We start from the raw sequence: 25694 nt of genomic DNA, 5'->3' as shown, positions 1-25694 counted from the left end.
CGATTGAAACTTTTTCTCGTAAATCGATGAGATTTTGAAAGAAGCGCTTCAAAGAAGGAAAAAATTTTGTTTATCCTTTTGAAAGGAAATCATATGTTGTTGTTGAAATGATGTTGTTTCTGTTTAGTTGAATTCGTCATTTGATTGACTTTAAATTCTATTGATTATTTGATTGTGTTAAACTGATCGATTGTTGATCATGTCAACGGAGAAAAGAGTTCGTTTCCAAGAGACTGGAGAGGAAGATGAGGTCGAATCGAAACCTGGTTCAGCTCCTTTTGGTAAGAAATTCAAACATTCACTTGACAGCGATGAAGAAGATGATGAAGTGGATTACGAGAAATATAATGCTCTGGATCCATCGGAATTCCAAGATGGAGACAAAGAGAGTCACGCAAGAGTCGAAGATGACATTAAATTCACCGCTTTCAACATGAACGAGGAAATGGAGGAAGGACATTTCGACAAGGATGGAACTTACATTTTCCGTAAAGACAAAGATGAAATTAAAGACGCTTGGGTTCAAGATATTGACAACTGTAAGATCGCCGATGTGTCCAAAATCCAACAGCCCGAATCTGACGAAGACTCGAAAGATGCGTCACCCGTTAATACGACCTCCATTTATAGGAAAATGTTGACAATGATGGAGAAAAATGAAACCGTTGGGAAAGCGATTCGTAGGATTGGATTATCGATTAAGGAGATGAGGACAAAGAAAAGGAAAGATAAAAGTTCACAATTAAGTGAAAACATTTCGTCGACAACTAAAAAATTAGACCAATTAACTGAATTAGCTGATCAATTAGTGATTGGAAAAGATATGGATATTTACGAGAAAAAGTATGAGCAGATTGAAGAGTTAATCAATGAAAGAGAGTCTGATATGTTTGCAGATGATTGATAAACAATTAGAAAACTAATTTATTCAAACTAATCAAATTTACGCCTAAATTGTTCTCACTCATCCAAATCTTTTGTTAATTAATTCCAATCAATTGATATGAGATTCATAAAAAGTTCATTTTGTATAATTTGCTTTCCTTTCATTGCCTTAATAAATCACCACAATTACAATCAATAATATTGAAGATAATTTATGTTACCCGTTAATCATTTTTCGATTGACTCAATTGATCAGAATTTGGAAAATCAATTGAAATCGATTTCTAATTGCTAATATTTTGGTTTATTCAGTTAGATTTTCTTGAAAATTTTCAACGAAATAAAAATGATCAGATGATCATTTGAGTATCAAATGTTTTAGATGAGAGTAAGAAAATACTGATTATTTAATCAAATCAGATTAGATGGTCTTGAAGGACAAGGAGAATCAATTGTGCGGAATTGAGAATCAATAAATTGTTTAACTTCGTCGAGTTATTTTCACCATACTTTCCAAACTTCCTTGATTAGATAGATTTTTACCTCGACCGCGACCTCGACCCGCAGCGGACCCACGAGTTGCTCGACCTCGTCCTCGAGTTGCTCTTGAACTTGTCGAAGTTGATGAAGTTGGTGAATGAATAACGTTTGAAGAATGATTATCATCTAAATCATCATCAGAAGAATCGTTGATTGTAACCTCTGAATTTCCATTTGTTGTCTGAAAGAAAGATTTAAGTTCCTTCATGGCCTTTTCATCGTCTTTCATGTATTTTTCTTTTGCCTGTTTAATTGCTGTTTCAATTTCGGGTTTATTTTCGGTGAAAATTGGATTATCTGCAACAATTGAATTGTGAATTTTAGTTCGCAAAAAATCAACCGCTTGTGTTAATCGTTCGGTTGTCTGTTCTTTCTCGACGATCTCCTTGATAGCGGTAACCATAACTTTCTCTGATAAAAGAGTTAATTTGTTTTTCTCATCGGTATTTTGAAAGTATTCGTAAATAACATCATCGATATTACATCGAGGAGCAGCCGTGTAATCCAATAAATCGTCCAGTTCGCCGACATTGAGACCACTTGGGTTACCACTAAAGGCTGAACGGGTTCGTTTGTATTTGAACATTACTATTTCTTTGGGATTAGCGACTTTATTTAAGAACTTGTGATTAAAAAGTCCTGGGTTAATATGATGATATTCAGTTGAGTATTCGGCTCGAATTCTGATCAAAGGTTCAAGAGGTTCCATTGGATGGCCAGAATGATCGACGGCCGCTTTGTTTATCTGTTCTTGGATTTTCTCACAAAGAAACTCAAAGATAAGATCGTTCAATTCACCGTCGTCACGATCACCTCGGCTACTAAGAAGACTATCAATGTTAATATCTTCACAGATCATCCGTCGAGGTGTTTTCAGAGGGATTGTTTCCAATCGGAAATTATTAGAATCATTCTCAGAATTGTATGAGACAGATAATAGTCCAACATGCTTTGGAGCCGCTTCAGCGGCACACAAAGATGTTGCAACTGTACTTCCAGGTTGATAGACATGGAAATTTAATTCTGGGTTGAAATGCAAGTCGGTTATAGCCTCATGTTCGTGTCCCCAAACCACAAGATCAGGTAGATCGCCAAGGAAAGACTCAGGTAAGTATTTGGTTCCATGAGCGACTCTGTTCTGGTGAACAATGAATATCTTGAACCACCGATCAGAATTACCTTCAGGGGCAATGAATTCAACTTGTTCGTTTTAAACATTCGATGAAGTCTTTCCTCAGGAATTGATCCAAGACCATAAAGAGCAACCTTTTCCTCTCCTTTTTCTAAAAGCAAAGGTTGAACATCAATATGTTCAACATTTACATATTTTCCAAAAAAGTTAACTAATCCCATAGCACTTAGAGTGTCTAAAGCACAAAGAGGTTCCTTTCCAACTGGATCGTCATGATTACCATGAATTGAGAAAACAGGTAAAGAAATCTTGAGATTTTCATCTTCATAATTGACAACTGGAAAAGCACTATGATTAAAATTGACTTTTTGATCACTGACAATGTTAATTTTAATCGGATTATCTCTTGTTCCAAGGCAGTATTTTCGTAACAATTGAACACAACGAGTCATTGATTTAGACGAAGGCTTATTCTCATGGAACAAATCACCGCCTAGTAAAAGAAAATCAACCTCTTTTTCCACAGCAATTTGAAGAACCTCTTCAAAAGCAATGAACGAATCTTCACCTAAATAAACGAATAATAATAAAACAAAACTCAAATCAACACATGAAATAATCAAATAGAATAAAAAATAAACTCACCTCTAAGAACATCTTTCTCTGCGTATCCTAAATGAATATCACTTGCAATTAAAATAGTAAATTCAGATTCAGGTGAACCATCACTTGACTCTGAGCATGAAGATGAAGGCATTGGTAACAATTTAATTAGAAAAATTAAATTAAATCTCAAAATGAAAGGAAAATAATGTCAACTACTAAGTGAATGTAACTCAAAATGACGAAATGAGTGAATGTGAGTCAACTTGAAATAAGCGGTTTTCTTTTGCTTCCCCTGCGCAAAAGAAGAGATTTCAAGGAGAATCGAAATTTGCGCAGGGGGAAAAATTCGAGGCTTTTTTAATCCTGTAAACATAATTAGGGTTTTGTTTGTTGTAATTTTGGAAAAAGTTTAATTGTCAACTGATTGTTAAAAATGTTTTATTTAATATAATCAATCGGAAATTTGTTTAATTATTAGTTTTCAATCTAAAATTACACCTCTGGATTTGGTATTTTCTAAATCTGATATTTTTTTCTTCTTTTTCGTGTTTTTGCTGTTCAGTTGATTGGATAATCTGTTGCGGGTTAATTGTTCATTAGATTGAAATTCGCTTTTCTGAATTGTGATTAAAAGAATGGTCTTGGACCGCGTTGCCATGGAAGTGGACCTTGTGGTGGTCCTTGAGGTGGTCCTTGTGGTGGCCCTTGTTGTGGCCCAGACTGTGGTCCTGATGGTGGACCTTGTGGTTGTTGTTGATTAAACGATGGACCAGGACCAGGGCCATATCTTGGTGGTGGTTGATTGAACATATTTGGAGGACCAGAGCCAAGATTAGATGGTGGCCCTGGATAAGCGGATGGTCCTTGGTATCCCGGTGGTCCTTGAACGCCAGGTAATCCTTGGAAATTGCCAGGACCAGGTTGATCACCTTGTGGCCCTTGTGGTGGCCCTTGAAGGAAACTAGGTTGAGATAAAGGCGAATTGTAAGGTCCTGGACCTGAGCCAAATTTTGGTGGGCCTGATTGACCAATGGGTTGAGGCATAGGTGGCTGTTGTGGTTGCGGGGGTTGAGACTGTTGCTGTTGGTGAGGCTGTGGTGGTTGAGACTGGTGTTGATGAGGCTGAGGTGGGGGTGGGAATTGTGGTTGCTGTTGATGAGGCTGTTGTAGAGGCGGTTGAAATTGTTGTTGTTGGTGAGGTTGGGGAGGTTGTTGGGACTGTTGTTGTTGCTGTTGCTGTTGCTGTTGTTGTTGCTGTGGATGAGACTGAGGTGGTTGTGACTGAGGTTGAGGCGGAGGCTGGGAGTGCGAGTGGGATTGATTCGGGTTATAAGGTTGACTTGAAGGTATTGGCATGGGAGTTGGGCCTGAAGTGGGTACAGATTGAAAAGGAGGTCCTAGTGGTTGCGGCATCGGTGGGCATATCTGGAGATTTCCAATTCCAGAAGAAGGTAAATTAGCCGCTTTCTTAGCGTAACCGGTAGAAATGTGTTGCACTGAAGGTTGAATAGTAGCTGGTTGTTCATCTACCGGTTGACTGGCCGATCGAGGTGTTGTAGTGTCGTCCACTGATTTTTTAATCTTCAGTGTTTTTTCATAGTTTTTAATCAAACCTTCCAAGCTCTCTGTCAACTTGACAATATCATTCAACAGTTTCTCCGAATCAGGATTGGATGACTCTTCTTCACCTTCCTTCTTAATGAATATTGTTATCCGCAAGATACGAGAACATTCAATAGCAAAATTTAAATCGGAATTATCATTTATGGTAATCAAATCACCATCTTCATCCTTATATTTCAATATAACGTCATCTTTAGGATCTAATTTACCCTTGAATAACCGTTGCATCATCAAAATCAATTCATCATATGTAATATCTTCATTATGAATTGGAGTCCGGCGAAAGTCATCACCTAAATTAGCCTTGATGATTAGTTTCCCTGAAAGGTCTAAATGAGCAGCTTGATCGTTCATATTTTTGAAATCACGTACTTGAGAGATTAACCACTTGTTCATTAACTGTTGAGTTTCTTTAGTCAAAACAGCTTCACCATCAGTTGATACACTGTTATTTTCCATAAAGTTAGAGAGAAAAGATTCCAAGTCAACCTGTTAAAAGGGAGGAAACAAATGATAAGATTAATCAAGTGAACAAGAGAAGAAAACAAAAACCAAATGGTCAGTAAGTGAAAATAAGAGAAACAAAGGTATCAAGGGACGCAGAAAATCAAATAATCGGCATTAAAAAACGACAATTTACCTAAACAATTAAGGAACAATTAAAAGACCGAGGAAATGGATGATCAAGTTGGCAGAAATGAGTTGGACTCTAATAGCTGACGTAACAGATCCCATTCGGTGATCCCTGGGAGAAAATCAGTAAACAAATAGAACAAAATGCAGCGCGAAATTCAAACAGCACAGATTAAAATTCCTTTTAAATTGTTGAGACATTTGCGATTTTTTTTTATCAACAATTGGATTTTAATTGCGAGATTATAAGCAGAGAGAATTTATCAAATAATCATGATTCTTTCTCATTCTTGTTAATGTTTAGTTAATAGTTTCCTAAAATTTATCTTAAATTGATAATTTATTTTTTTACTCCTTCAGATTTGATTTACATTTACAATTAACTGATTAATTTACTCATACCTGAAGATATGAGATTAAATGTATACTTTAAATTGAATTGATTATAATTCAAGGCCAGAATTGATTGAAATTTGATAAGATCAACAATTTAGATGAGTTTAAAGTGATTAATCAATCCTGATGAGTGACAGTTCTTGAAAAATCATCTAGACTTATCAATCCAATGAATTGGAAGTGAAAATGTTTCGCTTGATTTTGTTTGAGGAAATGAAGGTAAAATTATAAAAATCTTTCATAAAACTCGAGCCTCTTTTGTTTTGTAACAATTGGGATTAAATTATTGACTAAACATCTATACAAAACATCAACTTTAAATAAAAATCCCGCAATTAAGTTTGGATAACTTGAAGATATTTGTGGTGATTTTCAGCAAATGTTTATTGAAAACACAATCCATTATATAAACAGCTCGATCATCAACTCATTTTAAACGTGTATTTGTGACCTTCATTCTTCTTTGGCATTTTCATCAAAATTTCCCACTAATTCAGGAACTTCTTCATCTTCTGGAGCTACGGCATCACCCGTATTAGAAGATGGGGCGAGATTTTTCAAACTGCTTAGATTATCAGCTCTCAATTGAGTCAAAATACCGGGCACCATATCAGTTAATTTTTTGGTCTCTCCATGTCCAGTGATAGCGAAAGTGCTTGCAGTAAGAGAGGCTTGAACCTTTGGGTTGTTAAAATGGATAACAGTTCCATCCTCTTTAATCATGTTAACCTAAAACAGATAAAAATAAAAATAAAAAATGTAAGAGAAGAAAAAGAGAAAAAAGTAGAAAACCTTGAAATCAAAACAAAGAGCCCATGCTGCATCTTAATGACTCAAATTCACACAATGAGATTACACAATAATGTCAAGAACAAAGAACAAATTAAATTATCATGAAAACAACATTTAAATCACAATCAGTTGATTGTCAAAAGAAAATGTCACAGATGAACAAAAAAAATAAACTAACCTCTTCAATACCAGGTATTGGGTTGACGGCTAATTTTTTTAATGAATTCTGAAGTTTTTTATCGTCAGTGGTAGCGGTCCGATGAATGACCTTTTTCTTTCTTCTGGCTGTACCCTGTTAAGACAAATAAATCACCATTAAAATATAAAAGAACATAATTAAAAAGAACAAAAAAAAGGTGTGTTAACAGAAGAGACAAAAAGAATAGAATAAAACAACAAAGAGAATAAAATAAAATAGAAATCAAAGATAAATTGATCATTTACCTTACCACCGATCCGAACCTGACTGGACAATTTACTTAATTTTTCGGCATTCATTTTATAAACTTAAGTGTTATTATAATACAAAAAAGAAACAAGATTAAAGTATCATTCGATTAAATTAAGCTTAATAATTGTAACAATTTAAAGCTCGAGACAAGAAACCAAACATAAACAATGAGTTTGTAATTCGGTTTATCCGGAAACGGAACTTTGATCCCATGTGCATTGGAATTGGCGGTTTCTTTGAAAAAGAGAAAAATTAACCGAAAAAAGGATTTAATTGGAATGGAAATTTAATTGGGAAGCGAAAACAAGCTAATCACGGACATAATTGCGTAGTTAAAGTTAATCAAGTGAAAAAGAAATTAAAAGTTAACATTTAAAAGAAAAAGAAAAATTTAAAACAAAATGGTGAACTTGTTTATCTTTTACTTTTGTGATGAAAGAAAATGTTTTCATTTGAATTTCAGTTTTGTTGATTAAATTGTTATTCTATCATTTGTGTGTGGGTGTTGATTGTCAATTCTAATTAAAGGTGAGTAAATTGACACTTTCTGATTATCTGATAAGTAGAATACAAAAGATATTATTTTCTAATCATCATCATAATTGTTATCAACTAAATTTCCAGACATATGTTAGTATTAATAGAAATCAACAACTAGAGTCATCATTTTTTTCTCTCTGATTTAAAAGCTTCTCAACTGTTAACTTGTTTCCACTTTAATCAATTACGTGATTTGGAGCAATTAAAATTCATCATCTTGTGGTTTTCTCGCAACTGGTTAAACAATTATCAATAAATCATTAAAAGGTAAGTCAATTGTTTTCTTTTCTCTCATAACAGTAATTTTGTTTCTATAAAATATCCAGTTAATGTTAATTTTTTTTTCTATTCTTCTATTTAATTTCGAATTAGGGTGAGTAATTAGAAAGAACTAGAATTAACTACTACGTGTTAATTTCATAATAACTCAGTAATCAAGGAATTGATTAATTGCCGACAGTTGAGTTCCCTTCTACATCCCCTCATGTCCTTCTTTTCCTTTCTTTTCCTTTCTTTTTCTTCATTTTCTCTTCTCTTCTCTTCTCACTTTCTCTTTCTTCATTTTCTAGAGTCTTCTTTAGGTTAACTGTTCAGTGAGCAGGATTCATACCAATTCTGAAATAGAAAGATAATCATTTCATCAGGTTCTCTCGCTCTCTCAATTTTTGTTCTGGTTAACTGTTATAATCTATTAACTTTAATTTGTGTCAAATCATTGAGTTTTTTTCTCTACCGAATTTACCAATTGGTGTCAACAAATTGGCTTTTAAACTTTCAAGTCATTTCTCCTTCTCAAGTCAACAAGTGGAATCTTCTTTTCAATTTTCTCCAATTCGAATTACATTTTCAATCTAATTCAATCAATCTTGTTTCAACTGATTAACCTTGGAATATTTTTGTGTTTTTCTTTCGTCTTTTTTCATCTGGATTTCAGTTGCTAACCAATAATGTATAATTCTTATGGTGGTGGTGAGGCCGGTCTGAGTGGAGAAGGTCCATTTGATGCTTTCTCTGAGAAATCGGTTCGACTTGCCTTTATCCGGAAAGTCTATGGAATTGTGTGTTGTCAACTGATTGTTACAATGGCCTTTGTTGTCTCTTTCTCGGCCAGTGAAGGTGCCAAAGCTTTTGTGGCCCAGAATATTTGGCTCTCTTTCGTCGCACTTGGAGGCGCTCTCATTTCCCTCATAACCTTGGCCTGTTGTGGAGTCCACCGTACCTATCCGGCTAACATTGTCTGTCTGGGCATCTTCACACTCTGTGAATCATTTATGCTCGGCATCATTTCTGCCAGTAAATCAGGTCCAATTGTGATGTACGCTGTTATAGTGACCACCGTAATTGTAATTGGTCTGACATTATTTGCATTCCAAACCAAAATTGATTTCACCATGTATTCTGGTATTATGTTTGTCGTTCTCATGGTTTTCATGCTTTTTGGTTTCATCGCAATGTTTTTCCCTGGCAGGATAATCACCTTAATCTATTCCGGAGTGGGAACTCTCATATTCTCCATCTATCTGGTCATTGATACCCAAATGATTGTCGGCGGAAGTCATAAGCAGCAATTCTCCCCCGAAGATTATATCCTTGCAGCTATTACCATTTACACTGATATAATCAACATCTTCATCTATGTCCTACAGCTTCTTGATATGTTATCAAGAGATTAATCAGACTGTCAATTAACTTAAATTTACTTTGATCGCGTTGTCATAGAGAAATCAACCCCCAATATAATTCACTGTGGACCAAAAAATATATCAAATGCAGAGATAAATGTTGGATAATTTGGATCGGTTATCATTCAGTTTAAATGTTCATTGTGAAAAAATGGTTGATCTCATCAAACTATCGAGTGTCAAAAATGTTTATCTAAAAGTCTTTTTTTTTCATGGTTCCTATTTGATTGTTTCTCTCATCCATTCCATCAATCTATTCATCATTTTCCATCGACAATCAATGGAAATTATCTCACATTCTATTCTGATCTTGTCCATTATTCTTCTCAAACCAACTGTAAATATCGTTTTGCACCAAGATTGATAAATATGATCCATCAAATAAACAATTAAAATCAAGAATTAACAATTTTCTCCCCAATCATTTCCATAATTAACTTTCAATACGAAAATATAAATCATAAAAAAAGACAAAAGAATCAAAAATGAAAAAATCATTGAATTTCTACTAAATCAAGTTAATTTTACTTTCGAGTAAAAATCTAAACAATTAGCGAATCAAATGGTTTCCAATTAACTTCCCATTAAATTCACAATTTACGACTAAACGCATTATATGATTAGCAAATTAATTGATTAGATTAACAATGAGTCACATAGATTAATTATTGTTCTTAATCACAATTCCGATTGTTGTTAGATCGTCAGTTAATAGCAATAAAATCAATCCATTGACATGTAACATTTAAATGAATTGATGATACAATTTGATTAATTGTTTCAATCTCGGTTAGATTGTGATTGTCAACTAATCATAAGTAACAATTAAATGATAATCACGATTATCAACAGGATTGAAAATGGAAAAATGAATTTTCTCATCAAACTGCTTGACTTGAGAATCTAATTGAGATTCACTGATTACTATTGATTCTCACTAATCAACAAAATGATTCACCGAATATGAAATGAATTATAAATGTTAATAACCAACATCAACCTAAATTGTTTACTACTGATGGATAATAATTAAGCTGAACTTTCAATAAATGCTTATTATGAACTTTTGTTTAATACGATTACGAATATGATTACCGTTACATTGCATAGGAATTACAATTTGGATGTAATTTGATTTAATTTGGCTGAAAGTGATTCCATTTGACTATTGATTGTTGAGTATCATGTTAATTATTAACAACTACGAGATCCTTTAACTAGGCCAATCTTTTTACCGATACCACGAACTGTCTCGGTGACTGATTCTTTAATCACATTGAACGACATTCCCATTAAGGCCATTCCAAAGAGCAGATATAAAGCTGAGTAAATTAAATTGATGATTTGCTGTTGATCAACATTTGATTGTCTTTTCGCTGGAACCATATCACCAAATCCAATTGTCGTTAATGTTATGAAACAAAAATAAGCCGATTCACTGAATTCCCACAATTCGAATTCTCTGAACAGTAAAGCGCCCCCACAAATGTACGAGGCGACGATGATCAGGCAGACAAGAACTGGGATGTTGCTCTCGATTTCATCTTCAGAGGAAGTGTCGCTTTCAGATGAGTCCCTGGGTTCGGCCAACGGATACCCTGGAGTACCATAAACACCCCGATATCCTCCATAAGTATCGAGCACCGGATTTGCGACATTTTCAGGAGTCTTGGGGGTGGTTACAGTAGATTCGCCGATCTCAGTCTGTTCCGACACTAGAACATATCGATTTGGTATAACAGGTACACCGAGAACCTCAGGGGTCGACTGATAAGTTATTTGACCTAAAGCGATTTCACCACCTCCAGTACCATGACTTTCGTAATAAAGTCTCTCGTTAATCGGTGGCATTCGAGGGTACCTTCGATCTTTTTGTTTCTCTTTTCTATTACGACGATTGTCCTTAGTTCTTGATTGTTGGAAACAATAACGGCAACAAATTTTCCAATAGAAGAATTTAAATGAGCTCGCAAGAAGATCACCGATATTCGACATGAATACCAACATCAAAGGTATTCCAATAATCGCATAAAGTATGGTCACCATTTTGCCCTCCAGCGTTTTAGGAGCAGTATCTCCATAGCCAATGGTCGTCATAACAATAATAGAGTATAAAAGAGCTCCCATGAAGTCCCATTGAGTTGATTCAGTATCTTCACTCATACCTGAGGAAAGAACATGAAAATAGATCAAATCGAACAATTAAATTCTAATTTCTAATTACCATCATATCCTTTTTGTTGAACCAAAGTGATCATTTCTTTGGAAAAGTCGTTGAGATGAATGGTGGCCTGTTGTTTCCAAAGGTCATCTCGAAGCATGTTCGGACCTTCGGTGATGTTCCAAAGTCGCTCAATCAGTCGATCTTTAACTGGCCTAAGGAATTTTCTCGATTGCCTGGCATTGTCCGATTCTAACCACTGGAAAACCGCAGCGCCCAGAAACGCGTAGCCCATGACGAGAGTACAAAGACCAACATGGGAGAAGAGAAAAGTAATCACCAATCGACAATAATAACAACATACCTGTAATCGTGTTCTATTAGAAGAACGATTACCAGAGGCCATAAGTGATTAACGAATTTCGAACATTTAACAAAAATTAAGTACTAATGGTTAATTAATGAAACGAAAAGTAAGTAAACATAACGAAGCGAAAAAAACATAAACAAATATTTTCGTCGAAAAAATTTCTTCACTTTAACGTAACTATTTCCGCGGATTTAATAACCGAATTTCTAATTTAAGTTAATTGCTTTTCGTTTTAGAATTTAGAAAATTATAATTAACTTTGACTTCGAAGAGGAAAAAAAGTCCCAGCAATTAGATTAGAGCTTGATTGATTGGATCAATCGATTCTTGGACCAAGTAAAGTTTATGCTTAGCCAATGATGGAAATTAATTGCTAACAATTAGAAAATCGAGATTTTTTTTACATAGAATTAGTTTTTCTTTCATTTTTCAATTCGAGATCATCATGAATAGTGACAGAGAACGAAAGAGATGAAACAGAGTTGGACGACCAAGTTCGAGAAGGAGAATGAGTCCATTGTTAGTTTCTCATTTGAGTTGATTAATTCTCAATTCGAATTCATTTCTATGGTGAAAAGAAAAGACAAATAATGGAGTGGAACAGAAAATAATGAGAATTACTCATTGAGCAAAAGTTGCAACCCTCCTTGGATTAGTTCCAGGCAGAAGTCCATGATATCGTTGAGAATCTGAGAAGACAATTCATTATAATCAAGATAATTGCCTGTTGAGATTCACATTTCGTCCAAAGGTTTCACCATAGAAACAAAAATGTCAATTAACCTGTTGATTGAATTTTCCAAACATTCAGATTGAGAAAAACTTGTTGTCATGATGATCTCATGAACCCAAATGAATCGGAGAAAATACCAAATACTTTTCCATCATCTTGGTACCAATCGATTCCTAAGAAAATGCAGAGTAACCCAAGAAACTCTATTCTAATTAAATGTCACCTCTTTCGTCTTAATTACCAATTGTTTACAAGGTTAAAACTCGCCACGTGTATGATTACATTTCATGAATGAAACTCGCAAGTCCGAAGTGCGAACTGCGCATGCGCCGAATAAAAGGGACAAACAAAGAGAAAGATTTTCATTCGGATTGAGTAAAAGTCGGACTCTTATGGTTTCATCCATTTGATGAGTAACTTTATCTTTGTTCGGGTTAATTAACTGAATTTATTTTAATTAATTTGGTTTTCGTTCTCTTGAATCTACTATGTTCATCCCCGATGTGTACAGGAATCAGATAAGTTTGGTGGAAATGTACAATGGCCTAAGGAAAGGTAAATATTTTTCTATTCTCTTGTGACCTGTTTTTGGTCTTCTCTTTTCCTTTCTTTCTTTTGGCCTTTAACTTTTTCTCTTTCTTTTTCTTTTTTTGTTGTAATTCTCTTTGCTTTGGGAATGTGTTGCTTTTAAATTCTTCTCTCTTCTCTCTTCTCTCTTTCTCTTTATGTTCTTTTTTGCTTCTTTTGATTCTTTTTCTCAATTTTCGATTGTTAAATGGTCGTAAATTGTTTATATCTACAAATTCTGGTTTTTACTCATTTTCCTTTTCTTTTCCTGCTTCATTGTTCTACTTACAGTGATTTCATCAGTCATATCCAATCGAGATTCATGGCCTTTCAGGGAACCAATAGACGAAAAAATTGCTCCAATGTACTACCAAATTATTCCTAATCCTATAGATTTGTCCGTGATAAAGAGGAAGATTGATGATCGGTTGTACAATGATTTAAGTGAGATTGAAGAAGATTTTAAACTTTTGGTTAACAATTGTGAAACCTACAATGGTCCAAAAAATGGGTACACACTCATGTCTTATGGTATTTGGAGGATATTTAAAAGATCTGTTAAACGTTTCCTTGACGCTGACCTAAATTACGATGAACAAGCTACTTTCATCTATCCACCAAAACGATCAAATTTAAACATGAAAGCAGCGATTGAGGCTCGACGGAAACGGCGGAAACATCGGAAACTTAGAGCTCTTGATATACTTGCCAAAGCAGCTGAAGAAGCTGTCAAATGTACAACAATTAGAGGTACAAGATCAGATGGATCTGATATTGATCCATCATCATCATCTCAATCACCTTTACAATTTAAAAGTTCAAATAGTAGTGACAAAGTAAAATTTGTTAGTAACATCAGTGGAACACAAATTTGCTTCTCAGTTGAATCTCTTTCAGATTGTGAATCTAATTCCAATTTTCCAAGTCATCTTACTCTTAATTTAAATATTGGTTTGGATGAAGAAAACTTAACATTTAAATCACTTTCAGAATGGAGTGATTACATTCGTTTACATGGAGAACCAGTTAAACTACCACAACAATCAGTGATATTACCTCAAACACCATTAGAAAGAACCAGTGGTCATCTTCATCCAAATGAGATTAGACTTTTCAGAGCAATTTGTTTGGAAAAATTGAAATTAAGAGAAAGGGAACAATCAACATCATCAATCAGTTCTGATGATCGATCAGGCTGGTCTGATAGTTCCGATAGTTCATCGTCTTCATCGACCTCATCAAATTATTCACCGCCAGAAAACACAGAGCACAAGCCGATAGTAATTAAATTAAGTCGATGTAACAGTGATAATGGTAAAATATGGAAACCCGTCCAAATAGAAGATAACATTGAACAATTTAATACTCCAAATGACAATCAAATAATAAGTGAACAAACCTCAAGTCCATTACCAATTCATACGAAAAATGTTCATCCAAGAAGCTCAATAGGAGAGGAAGGACTAAATTGTGTACCCAAGAAACGCTTAGCCTTGGATGATGACGTTTTCTGCCATAGTTATGTACTTAATGATTATAATACTCAAGCCTCACCATCATCTTCATCGTCTTCATCTTCATCCTCATCCGACGAGTCAAACTCATCAAAAACAAAGAAATTGCTCAATTATACTCATTCAAACGACACTAATAATCAACATCTTTGCCTATCCGAAGATTCATCCATGGATTCAACTTCAGATTAATCTCTATCTTTTTTTTAATTCTACTCGTTGTTTGGTTAATTATATGATCTATTCAGTCTCGAACAACGAAAAACAAATTAACTTAAAGTTACTCATTTTAATTGTGATAGAAATCAACATTTTTACTTTTTGATACCATCATCATTTTATTAATCACCATCATTAGCCTGACTTGGAACCAGTTTTTTCATTGCCACAATTTAATTTGATCAGAAATTCATCAAAGTCCAAATAATCTGATGTCTTTCATCAATCATATACAATTATTTTTTGTCCAGTGATAATCTTATAATTATTTTTTTTTATTCTGACTAATGACTATTGTCTTATTAATTAATTGTACTTAAATAATCTCACAAATTTAGCCAAAGTCTATTAACTATATCATGAAATTCAGCATCAATCTCGAGGTGTCTCCTTGCCTTGATCAATAACAGCGACAATGGTTTATGATAAACTCAACCAACGACAAAAAGGTAAGTAATTGTATTAATCATTTATTGTGGAAATCATAGCGTATTTTATTACGTACCACCAATTATATTACAAACTCGTAAAAATTAACAATCAAATCAATCTAATTGTTTCTTTCTTTCATCTTTAGGCTTCAACACCAACAAAAACTAATTGTTTTATCTAAAATAACTCGATAAAATATCAGGAAACAATTGAAAGGAGCTAACCGATAAATTAAATCATCTTCAATCAATTATATTTTATTTCTTCAACACTACTACGATAATTAGACGATTGCAGCTATCAAGTGACCATAACCAAGTTCAATGTACAAACAAGTGATTAGTCGGTTTTAATTATATTTTTTCTAAACCATAAAAACCAACTAAATCTCTATCTTCATCCTCATCAATTTATTAATAACTTTTCGACACTTTTATAATATATTTTACAGAACTTGTTGAAAAAAAACCAGCTCATCTCCTGCCAACAATGTAATCAGATTTTTTTTAAACTTTTAAACAATTAAATAGCAAATCATTTAATATAAGCTCAATTATATCGTTTAAATTGCGTCAAAGTCATCGAATCAAATTAGGACCTTCGGCGGAATTTTCGTCGAAAATGTTTTTCGCGAATTAAATAACCCAATTTCTAATCTAATTTAATTGCTTTTCGTTTCAGAATAGGAAATTTTCTGCTTACAAAGAGGAAAAGATTAAATCAACAAATTAAAGTTCGAATGGTTAAATTAATTTGGAAATTAATTATCATGAATTGATGATGAACAGAAAACAGAAAAATCAATTGGAATTGAGCTATAATCAGTTCAAGTGATGATTTCGTTTGATTGTTGCCCGTCAAACAGTTTGATTAACTTATTAGGCAATTAAAACTTTTTTACATAACATTGTTTTTACATGATGGCTTTTTTTACAATAATATAACTTGAGATCATCATGAGAGATGAATTAGAAGATAGAGAAAGAAAAGAAGGAGTTAAAGATGATGAAGTAAGATGACATTTATGAAAAGATTGACAGTTTAAAATTCGTTAATGAATTTCGTCATTAATTGTTGATTTAGAAAAAAATGAGATGTGATTGAACAAAAAATGCGAAACTTTGTTGGTCTGGGCTGATTGTATTGGCTTTTTTTGCATCATTCGACAAAATCTCTGGTTGTTTATCATCTGAGTTGATTTTTCTTCTAGCAGGAAGATGATGATCCAAATTAAATTGGATGATTAATGGCTTGTATTTGGTAAAAATTAACACGAAGAATGTATTTGTGATGATCAATTCCATTCTTCAACAATTAACATCAAGGATGAAAACGGTCCCCAGTAACCGTGAAGGCAAAGATTTACACTTCATAAGTAGGCATTAATTGTTAAGATTACATATTTGACAATTTAAATACGAATCCTCTTTGGTAAAAACATTTAGGCTGATAAATTGAGATTCACCAAGTTTGATGGTTGAGTTTTAAATTGGTTGAATTTCCAAAATGGCTTCTTGGATGTTTTCCTTTGGCGTAGAGGTAAATTAGTTAGTTGTTCAAATATTGGAGACAACAAGAGGTCAAAGGTATAACCTTGGAATAAGTTTGTAAAATTAGTTCCATTTACATTGAACTTTAGGTGGTAGTTAAATTTTTCCTTCCAATTAATTAATGGGAAGAGAAAAAGAATCAACTTATTTCATGTTATCAGGCCAATATTGAATAAAATAACGGTGAGTTGTCCCTTCAAATAGTCTTTCCAACCATTGAGGTAAAGCATCTAAAAGGTTATTTTCAAAAACAAACTCTTGAGTCTCTACCGAATTGGTTTGATCTGTTCCTTGATCAATCAAATTTCCAGCTTCAACATCTTCCTCTTCGTCTTCAAACCCAAGGAAATCTTGATGTTCAGCTCGCCGATTGAGCTAAAGTGAATGAAGAGAAGCGTTTAGTTTAGTTTAATTAAGATTAATAGCTGGTTGATTGGGGGATAAACTTACTTCTGAATGTTTGACATGATAGACACAAAAATATCTCTTAAATCCGTTGATTGCTAACACGGTGCCAATACAATTTTTCGGGTTAATATTAAGCTCTCTATGATCTCCTAAGCTTTGTTGTAAAATCTTTTTGTACCAATCAATATTTTTCTCAATCAAAAGATATGCAAACATCAAAGTTTTGTTTCTGTAAAAGATGAAGAATAAATCATGTTAGTAATCATAATTACATGGGAGAAACTGATTGGAAAGTATTTAAAAGATGATAATTACTTTCTATAAGGGTGAACAAATCTATAAAATTTGGGTAATAATTTTGATTTAGTTCTAGTATCACAAAGCAAAACAAGAGTCCGACATCCAGGTTTGAGAAGGCGAATCAGTCCATTGTAAGTTTCTCCTCTCAGTTCATGAATACTCAATTTGAATTCATTTCTATGGTGAAAAAAAAAGAAAGACAATTAATGAAAGAGAATAGAAAATAATGAAAATTGCTCATTGAGCAAAAAGTTAATTCAACCCACCTTGGATTACTTCCAGGCGGAGTTCGACCCAGTCTACGGTATTGTTCACGAATATTTTTCTCTTCCAATTTGCTGTTTCAAAGGAAAACCAAAAATACTTTCAATTAGTCTAATCAATGGAATGAAACAAGTTGTTGTCTTTCTCTTGTCAATAATAAGTGACAAAAAAGAAAAATAATTACAACATGAGAATAGAAATACTTGAATGATTCGACTTACACTAGATATTGTAAAATATAACCAAAAATACCAATGAAAACAAATGTAGCGACTGCTGATAAAATTGGAAGAACTTCTTTCTGAGAGATCGAATCACCAAGACCATCGGTAAGAACCAGAATTCGTTTAAGGATTCGACCAAGTAAACCACTTGCATGTTCATCGATTAGATTGACCATCTTGGCGTTGTTGGTCATTGTCTGGGTTGTTTTACTCAATTTATTGAGTAATTCGTGTAGTTCAGATTTACTTTTGTTCAGTTTTTCTGGTTCCATTACATCCCATGTATCAGGTAACCATTCATAAAGTAAACGATCCTGTTCACGTCTCCATAGTACAACAACATGAGAGGTAAGGTCAGAAGGTGATCCACTTCCGATTGATAATGAATTGATGAAATCCATTTGTTTCTCTTGGTAAATGTACATGAATCTATATTTATCTTCATTGAACTCATTTTCGAGGATAAATTGTCTCATTGCTTCTTTCTCAGACTCTTGTGTCGGAATGTTATTTGTAACTAGCATGATACATAATCGTCGACGACTTCGAGGTGCATCTGGAGGACAGATTTGATCAAACATAACCTGAAATAATAATAAGATAAATTAGTGGCCATTTTTCAATAGAAACTTAAGTAATTGCTATCGAATTTACCTGAGATGTTAATCTTGGTAGAAGAAGGTATTTATTGGAGTGTAAGACATCTTTGATTATCTGAGGTAACAATTCTGACGCTGCGAGTGTGGCAATGGGACGATTAATGTCTTCGTTAAAGATCAACATTGAATCCATTTTAGTATCAACACCGTATCTTTGTATTAGCTTGAGACTGTCTTTCTCTTTGATGGAAACGTGTCCACAAACAACACGTTCACGGAAAGAAAACGCTGTTAGTAGATAACGAAGTTTAATTAGCTTATCATTGTTGACGAAAAGCACTCGAACTCGATTATCAGTCCAACCAGAAAGAAATGATTCATAATTTTCGTCATTCACTTGAGTTATCAGATGTCGGGGTAAAATTTTACGGACAAATTCAATTATCCGAAGTAAACTAAGTTGATTGTCTTTGTAATGGCGAACAACTCCGTCAACAATTCCAATTATGTATGGTAGATCATCTATTCCAATTTTACGAGCTAAATTACTTTCGTGTTTACTGTGAATTGTAGCGAAACCAACACCAAGAGGTTCCAATTCGAGAACAATTTTATGCCAAACTGGTTCGACATTAAAACATGGAAAACAAAGATCACCGTAGAACAGAATTAATTGTGGCGATGTTATACTGGCAGGAAGTATTTTATTTTGATAAGCCCTTTAATTGAGAAGAGAAGATTTAAAATTGAAATGGATTAATAATAGAAAGAGAAATTAACACAAAAGGAAAACAAGATTAGCACTCACTTTGCTGTGATAGTTTGTCGATGAAAAATGAATGGTTGATTTTGATTGAAATTAAATGAACCAGATCCACCAGAAGAGAAAATTGTCTCGAAAGGATCAAAATCGAACCTTTTAAAATCACTGTAATCACGTTTATGACGAAAATTTGGCGTATCTTCGGTGGTCCCAAAACGATTAAATTCTTCTTTCCTATCAGGATCCATAAGTAGCTACAAATAAAAAAGAGAGAAGAATAAAAATAAATAAATATGAGAGCAAATTGGTTAATCCAAAAATACACGACCAAGAAAAGAATTAAAAATGAGTTCTTAATGCAGATCATTTGATATAAAACCAGAGGTTGAAAAGAGAATAGAAATCAACAATTGGAATCACATGGAGATTTATGAATTCGTCCTGATTTGACCCAGAATCAAGTGAGAAGATGAATTGAGAGATAGAAGGAAAAAAAAATAGAAACAAACCTCATATGCTTTGGTGATTTTAACGAATTCATCTTCAGCTGCTGGATTCTTATTCTTATCGGGATGCCTGAAATTCAACGAAAATGAAAGGCAAGAAGGTAATAAAATAGAATAGAACAATTAAATAACGAAAATTGCTAAACAATTAACGAAAACATCATAACAATAATTACCAAATGCGAGCGAGCTTTTTATATGCACGTTTTATGTCATTAGAAGGAGCGTTTCTTTGAACACCGAGGATCTTGTAAGGGTCAGAGGAAGATAATTTGTTCACTGATTGCATAAAAATGACGAGAATTAAAAGATAATTATAATTTATAAACATAGTTAATTGTTAATTCGATGACTAGAAAAAACGAAAACAAACCAAAAACAATTGTCAGAAAAGAAGAGAAGAAGACAGAAAAAGAAAATAGGAAAAATTGTTCTCTTTTCTCTTAGAAATTAATAGACAGAGAAAAAGAAAGAGAATCGTCGATACGAAGAAAATTTTGGTGGGAAGATTAAAACATTTCGATTGATTTGAATTTCGTTTTTTTGATTTGGTTAATTGTTTCGACGATTCGAAAAGTGAAAAACAATTTTTTTTGTGGAAAATAAAATGAAAATATTTATTGATTGTTATTCGTAATGGATCATTTAAATTGTACCTCGAATGAAGTTGATTATGTAAAGTGATTCGTTGAATTTATCTTGTAAATTGTTGGGTAATTGTTGTAATTGTTTAAATAGATTTTCACATTTCTCAACTAGATCTGCGTCTTTAAGGATTATCGAAGTGTAAATTTTCAAAAATAATCCGAGAATCGATTGGATTAACTCGTAATTCTGTTTTGTATCAATGGCACTTTCCATGGCCATTAAAAAGTAAACGAGTAAAACATGATCATCGGCTTCGATGTCTTCGTCCTTTGAGATCATTATGTCGAGAGATTTTAATTCAGTGTCGATTGCGATTGGACTCATTTCTCTTAATTGTTTGATTATTGGAGAAATTATTTTTAGAGGCACAATTGATCAATAGTTTTCCAAACTGTGAAACTCCCGCGAGGTTATTTAATAATTTTGATTTATTTGTATTTGTATTTTCATCATTTCCATCTCGATTTAAATCAAATTCAGGTTCGAGTCCATCGATCGTTGGAAGGAAAAATGGAGCTGATTTAGGTTTCTCAACTGGTTCAATTGGTTTATTTCGTTGCTATGGAAGAGAAAATAACAAATTAGACAAAAATTAGTATCTAATTATACAAAACGATTAAAACACTTACCCTAATTAAATCTAAATTCAGTAAGTTTTTCCATCTCGAAGTGGGTAATGTTGATAGAGTGATTAATTTATCGGAGATTTGATCTGGCGATTGATAATCTAAATCGATCATTTCGACGTCTTCATCAGTATTTTCTTCGACATTGACCAGTTCGACATCGTTTTCATTGTCCTCGTCTTTGTCTTCATCCTGATCATCTTCTCGGACACTTGGTAATTCATTTAATCGAGGTACATAAGAATCGGAAATGGGCTTGAGAGAAATCGGTAGGTAAAGGGTTAGATTAAAGTATAAGAATATTCCAACATCGTTTTCTAAGGCCATTGCAAGATAATCGCCGATCGGAGACATGGATAGACTTTTACAAGGCGAAGGCATAAGGAACCAGTCGATTAATTTGATTAATGATACATCCCAAACTCTAATTGAACAATCACTTGTTGCGACGATTAACCAACGAGCATCAAAGCTAAAGGCCATGTCGGTTATAGATGAATTTTGATCATTAAATTTACGAATTACTTTTTTCGTATCAAGATCAATCATTTCAATTGTATTATTCTCAAAGGCAACAGCTAATAAAGAGCTAAATTAAAAGAAAATAAGAAATAATTAATTCCACATGGAAAAAAAAGTTATTAATGTTAATTGTTACCTTTCTTTATGCAATTCAAATTTAGTAATTGGAGAATTGAAGTTTAATTCGGTCAATAAATCAGCCGCTTTGAAAGACCAAAAGTTGATTAGTCCATCGGCACCTCCACTGACTAAGAATCGACAAGTTTCATCACTAATTAAACCAGAAATTGCACCTTTATGAGCTGTTAATTGAAAGATTTTTAGTTTAATTTAAATGGAGTTAATTGAATCGATCGAAAAAATTATCGACAATTTACCTTTTCCTTTTTCTTTTTCGTAAGTTGCTCTATGGATTCCCGACTGAATGTTAAACCGATCAATGTGACCTGTGTTATAACCAAGGATCGCAAAGTTACCGCAACTGCTAACAGTTAATGCCTAAAGAGAAATCAATTCAATTAGTTGATTATCAAGGCAATTAAGAGATGATGAACTTACCGTTAGGATAATAGCTTTCTTATTTTGCTTGAATCGATCGTGTAACAATTTATGTTTACCCATTTTCATTTTTTTCGTAGTCCAAGTAGTGGCTATCGCCAGGTCAGAATGTCGGGCGACTACATTGTCCCAATCATCTTCGTGCATACATTCTGGAAGGAAAGGAGAAAAATTTTGTAAACACAATTGAAAGAGGTTAATCTAAGATGGAAGTTTGAAATGGAATGTGATTAATTACCAGCGGCGAATTCAGTAATCGGCGGCATAACATTGGGGTCATTGGAAACGCCGACTTTTTTTGCGTATTTACGATTGTACGAAGCTTTACCGAGACTTCGATGAAGCCTTTCACTGAGGACAGAGAACAATCTGAAAGTTGAATCCTGAGAAACACTCAAGATATTTCTTCCATCAGTTCCGTGGAAACGAATGAAACTTGATGGACTTGAATGCCCTTCCCGTGAATATAAAAGTCTTCCCATTTGTTCTTGATCATCGAAACACCAAATTTTGATCGTATTATCCGGGGAACTTGTTACCATAAGAGCTTCACCAATGATATATTGACACCCGGTGATGGCAGCCTGATGAATATCTCGTTTCTGTACCAATAATTTTCGCTTCTCAAGATCCCAAATCGCCACATGACCTTTATCACTTGTGGTTATCATGTAAGGTGGACCATCGGTTCTAAAAGAAATGCCCAATACTGGTCCCCAATCTTGCATGAAAGTCATAAGTGTTTCATCATATTTTAAATTGTGAACAACAATAACTCCATCATCTAATCCAATTCCAACGACATTAACGGCGGGAGCTTGTTCCAAGCTAATTACACCAGCTGACCAGCCCTTGAATTTATGGATTGTCTTTTGGGTTCGTATGTTTAACAGCTGAAGAGGACCTTGTTTCGATCCGAGTAAAATTTTGTTTATATATGTACTGGGATGGAGCATCCGAGTTATGGTGAAACCATTGCCGAAAGGCATATCAAGAATGGTTTCTAAATGGAAAACAGAACAAATTAATCAGAAAAAAAAGAAAAGAGAAATTGTTTCATCATAATTACCTTTACTTTTGATATCCCAAACCTTTAAAATATTATCATCGTCGATAGATATTAGATGAGGTCCAAATGCTTGGATTGAATGGACTCGAGATTCATGGCCTTCGAAAATTTTTCTTAGCTAATCACCAGAGAATAGAATAGAATTGTAAATAAGAAAATATAACATTTACCAGGCTTATTCATCCAACAATTCGATACTTACATGTTTATGTCCACCTTTCCATGCATAAATTTTATTCTCAGAACATGAGAAAACTGTTTTCGAATCCGATGTAAGAGCATTTACTGGACCAGGATGGGGATGACCTACGGAACGAATAAAAACAAATGGCATTAGATTAGACAGAGGAAAAGAATAAATGAATCAATAGGTAATAGAAAAGAAATTTACTTGTCTCTAGTAATTGTAATTTAGAGTTATAAGTGTGAAAATATCTTCCAACAATTGAAACGATTCTCAGTTCTTCCAATTTCTCAATGTACCGAATGAGAAAAGGTTTGTCATCAGAAATCACTCCTAATGCTTTGTAACCTTCAAAGATTCGACTCGCATTGGATGAAGAAGACGAAACTGATTCCATAATAGAGAAATTCACAATTCAAAATAACAATTAAACACTAAATTATAATCAAAATTGAAGAGAAACAAAAAGAAATTTAAAAAAAAAGTCAACACATGAAAGTAAAAAACGTGTTGGAGATCATGTGACCTTCCAGCTGATTGTGTCGCCTCTGGATTCATTTGTTTTTACAATTGAATTTATCTCTTGTAATTGTTAGTGATTCTAATTAGATTGTTCCTTTTCTTATTTGGTGGTTAATTGTGTTCGATAATTTGTTTGGGTTGTCCCTGGATAGAAAATGAATGGCGATGAGATTGAGGAAAATGACGATTCAATGTTTACTTGGTGTTTATCCATTGAGAGTCATTTGATTATCTCTTCAGTGATTCGTGTATTTTTAATTATCTATGGATGGATTCATGATCAAATTTTTCGTTTACAATATACTGATATTGATTATGTTGTTTTCACTGATGGTTCGAGGTACATGAAGGCTGGAAGGTCACCATTTCTGCGACATGGTTACCGATATTCACCATTATTTGCTTTTCTCCTTCTACCCAATGTTTATTTTGCTCCACTTTTTGGTAAATTTTTATTTGCCACCCTGGACATTATCACCGGTTATCTGATCTACAAAATTTTAACTCATCCTCGAATCCAATTACCCCCCAATCAAGCCTTGATCTCATCACTAATCTGGCTTTATAATCCATTACCGATGATCATTTCAACTCGTGGCTCATCTGATACTTTAATCACATTCCTGGTTCTTGGGACAATTTATTTTCTAGTCTCTGGTCTTTATTTATATTCTGGTCTACTTTATGGATTATCAATTCATTGTAAAATCTATCCAATAATCTACAGTCTTCCAATTTATCTTTTCCTAACCGGATCATTGCCATCAAATCGTAACTGGACCAGTACAATTGTCAAAATAATTTCACCTTTCAACCGATCCAAATTGACCTTTTTCCTTTCGTCGCTGGTATCGTTCACCCTTCTCACCTACGGCTATTACTTAAGATACGGTCAACTTTACCTGAAAGAAGCCTGGTTTTATCATATCTACCGAAAGGACGATGCTCACAATTTCTCACCTTATTTTTATGTCTACAAAACGATTAGTGACCCATTGACCCTCAAAATCCTATCGTATTTGGCCTTTATTCCACAAGTGATTTCGATTATCTACTATTCTGGCCAATATTGTCTAAAATTTAAATCGACAACGGACTCTACACATTCGGTTAATTTAATCTTTTCGCTTTTCTCATCAACCTTTATGTTTGTCACTCTCAACAAAGTGGTCACTTCTCAATACTTTATCTGGTATTTGTGTTTCCTTCCGATTCTTTATCCATTCCTACAATTAACTGGATGGAAACAATTAACTTTATTATCGCTCTGGTTTGCCGGTCAAGGCCAATGGCTACTAATTGCTTACCTGTATCAATATCTGCGTTGGAATGTACTTGGATTATTGGCTTGTTGTTCACTTATCTTCATGATAATTAATCTTGTCATTCAATTTACAATTGAAAAACATTTTGTGCCTCATCTTAAATTCATTGACCAAAAATCAAATTAATTCAATTAACCTCACAGTTAAAATTAAATCTCATTTCAATTCACCAAAAAAAAGAAACAACAAAATCAATATAATCACAACACTCGTGAAAGTTAAATCAATGTTAAATTGTTCATTTATAATTGTATATTTCTAATTTTGATTTCGAAAATTAAATAATGAGGAAATTACATTTATGATTAATACGATTTCTAGATGATAAGTTTCATGTATTGGAGCTAAAA

General features: G+C 33.6%; 9 protein-coding genes across 9 annotated transcripts; 4 read left to right on the top strand and 5 right to left on the bottom strand.

Moving 5' to 3' along the window:
• The first annotated feature begins 90 nt into the window (after positions 1-90).
• Positions 91-1084, top strand: LOC128392713 (CD2 antigen cytoplasmic tail-binding protein 2 homolog). The gene has a single exon (XM_053352784.1). The coding sequence runs from the start codon at positions 200-202 to the stop codon at positions 902-904; it is 705 nt and encodes a 234-aa protein (XP_053208759.1). The 5' UTR covers positions 91-199; the 3' UTR covers positions 905-1084.
• Positions 1085-1166: 82 nt separating this feature from the next.
• LOC128392699 (double-strand break repair protein MRE11-like) lies at positions 1167-3424 on the bottom strand. Its single transcript, XM_053352766.1, is given in 3 exon segments — positions 1167-2637; positions 2640-3125; positions 3203-3424. Coding segments are annotated over 3 exon segments (1869 nt in total). The 5' UTR covers positions 3315-3424; the 3' UTR covers positions 1167-1366.
• Positions 3425-3584: 160 nt separating this feature from the next.
• LOC128392703 (protein TFG-like) lies at positions 3585-5545 on the bottom strand. Its single transcript, XM_053352772.1, has 2 exons — positions 5427-5545; positions 3585-5275 (listed from the first exon to the last, which is right to left on the bottom strand). The coding sequence occupies exon 2, from the start codon at positions 5243-5245 to the stop codon at positions 3791-3793; it is 1455 nt and encodes a 484-aa protein (XP_053208747.1). The 5' UTR covers positions 5246-5275; positions 5427-5545; the 3' UTR covers positions 3585-3790.
• A 629-nt stretch (positions 5546-6174) lies between these two features.
• LOC128392716 (transcription factor BTF3 homolog 4-like) lies at positions 6175-7352 on the bottom strand. Its single transcript, XM_053352787.1, has 3 exons — positions 7052-7352; positions 6786-6899; positions 6175-6544 (listed from the first exon to the last, which is right to left on the bottom strand). Exons 1-3 carry the CDS (start codon positions 7103-7105, stop codon positions 6269-6271), a joined length of 444 nt encoding a protein of 147 aa, XP_053208762.1. The 5' UTR covers positions 7106-7352; the 3' UTR covers positions 6175-6268.
• Positions 7353-7415: 63 nt separating this feature from the next.
• On the top strand, positions 7416-9689 carry LOC128392712 (protein lifeguard 1-like). The gene is made up of 3 exons (XM_053352783.1): positions 7416-7586; positions 7748-7865; positions 8533-9689. The coding sequence occupies exon 3, from the start codon at positions 8546-8548 to the stop codon at positions 9269-9271; it is 726 nt and encodes a 241-aa protein (XP_053208758.1). The 5' UTR covers positions 7416-7586; positions 7748-7865; positions 8533-8545; the 3' UTR covers positions 9272-9689.
• Positions 9690-10330: 641 nt separating this feature from the next.
• LOC128392706 (potassium channel subfamily K member 13-like) lies at positions 10331-11975 on the bottom strand. Its single transcript, XM_053352775.1, has 2 exons — positions 11505-11975; positions 10331-11445 (listed from the first exon to the last, which is right to left on the bottom strand). Exons 1-2 carry the CDS (start codon positions 11845-11847, stop codon positions 10475-10477), a joined length of 1314 nt encoding a protein of 437 aa, XP_053208750.1. The 5' UTR covers positions 11848-11975; the 3' UTR covers positions 10331-10474.
• Positions 11976-12889: 914 nt separating this feature from the next.
• LOC128392702 (bromodomain testis-specific protein-like) lies at positions 12890-15823 on the top strand. The gene is made up of 3 exons (XM_053352771.1): positions 12890-13099; positions 13403-15293; positions 15422-15823. The coding sequence occupies exons 1-2, from the start codon at positions 13033-13035 to the stop codon at positions 14815-14817; spliced, it is 1482 nt and encodes a 493-aa protein (XP_053208746.1). The 5' UTR covers positions 12890-13032; the 3' UTR covers positions 14818-15293; positions 15422-15823.
• Positions 15824-16004: 181 nt separating this feature from the next.
• Positions 16005-24023, bottom strand: LOC128392446 (WD repeat-containing protein 36-like). Its single transcript, XM_053352475.1, is given in 18 exon segments — positions 16005-17463; positions 17550-17711; positions 17801-17872; positions 18020-18606; positions 18677-19340; positions 19430-19638; positions 19894-19960; positions 20067-20227; positions 20539-20884; positions 20886-21097; positions 21168-21753; positions 21823-21988; positions 22064-22184; positions 22245-22396; positions 22483-23247; positions 23314-23431; positions 23516-23619; positions 23705-24023. Coding segments are annotated over 18 exon segments (5175 nt in total). The 5' UTR covers positions 23895-24023; the 3' UTR covers positions 16005-16970.
• A 12-nt stretch (positions 24024-24035) lies between these two features.
• Positions 24036-25664, top strand: LOC128392707 (GPI mannosyltransferase 1-like). The gene has a single exon (XM_053352776.1). It carries the CDS (start codon positions 24175-24177, stop codon positions 25468-25470), a length of 1296 nt encoding a protein of 431 aa, XP_053208751.1. The 5' UTR covers positions 24036-24174; the 3' UTR covers positions 25471-25664.
• The last annotated feature ends 30 nt before the right edge of the window (positions 25665-25694 follow it).

The sequence above is a fragment of the Panonychus citri genome, unplaced genomic scaffold (assembly GCF_014898815.1).
Source record: "Panonychus citri isolate SS breed McGregor unplaced genomic scaffold, ASM1489881v1 Contig00136, whole genome shotgun sequence".
NCBI lineage: Eukaryota > Metazoa > Arthropoda > Arachnida > Trombidiformes > Tetranychidae > Panonychus > Panonychus citri.
This window is presented reverse-complemented; position numbering and strand designations above follow the sequence as displayed.

Excerpts from the sequence above, each read along its gene's own strand:
- LOC128392713 (XM_053352784.1), top strand. The coding sequence starts at position 200 with ATGTCAACGGAGAAAAGAGTTCGTTTCCAAGAGACTGGAGAGGAAGAT.
- LOC128392703 (XM_053352772.1), bottom strand. The coding sequence starts at position 5,245 with ATGGAAAATAACAGTGTATCAACTGATGGTGAAGCTGTTTTGACTAAA.
- LOC128392716 (XM_053352787.1), bottom strand. The coding sequence starts at position 7,105 with ATGAATGCCGAAAAATTAAGTAAATTGTCCAGTCAGGTTCGGATCGGT. Across the intron at positions 6,900-7,051 it reads AGGTTCGGATCGGTGGTAAG|GGTACAGCCAGAAGAAAGAA; the intron begins GTAAATGATCAA and ends TTGTCTTAACAG. Across the intron at positions 6,545-6,785 it reads CAATACCTGGTATTGAAGAG|GTTAACATGATTAAAGAGGA; the intron begins GTTAGTTTATTT and ends TATCTGTTTTAG.
- LOC128392712 (XM_053352783.1), top strand. The coding sequence starts at position 8,546 with ATGTATAATTCTTATGGTGGTGGTGAGGCCGGTCTGAGTGGAGAAGGT.
- LOC128392706 (XM_053352775.1), bottom strand. The coding sequence starts at position 11,847 with ATGGCCTCTGGTAATCGTTCTTCTAATAGAACACGATTACAGGTATGT. Across the intron at positions 11,446-11,504 it reads TCAACAAAAAGGATATGATG|GTATGAGTGAAGATACTGAA; the intron begins GTAATTAGAAAT and ends TTCTTTCCTCAG.
- LOC128392702 (XM_053352771.1), top strand. The coding sequence starts at position 13,033 with ATGTTCATCCCCGATGTGTACAGGAATCAGATAAGTTTGGTGGAAATG. Across the intron at positions 13,100-13,402 it reads GTACAATGGCCTAAGGAAAG|TGATTTCATCAGTCATATCC; the intron begins GTAAATATTTTT and ends TTCTACTTACAG.
- LOC128392707 (XM_053352776.1), top strand. The coding sequence starts at position 24,175 with ATGAATGGCGATGAGATTGAGGAAAATGACGATTCAATGTTTACTTGG.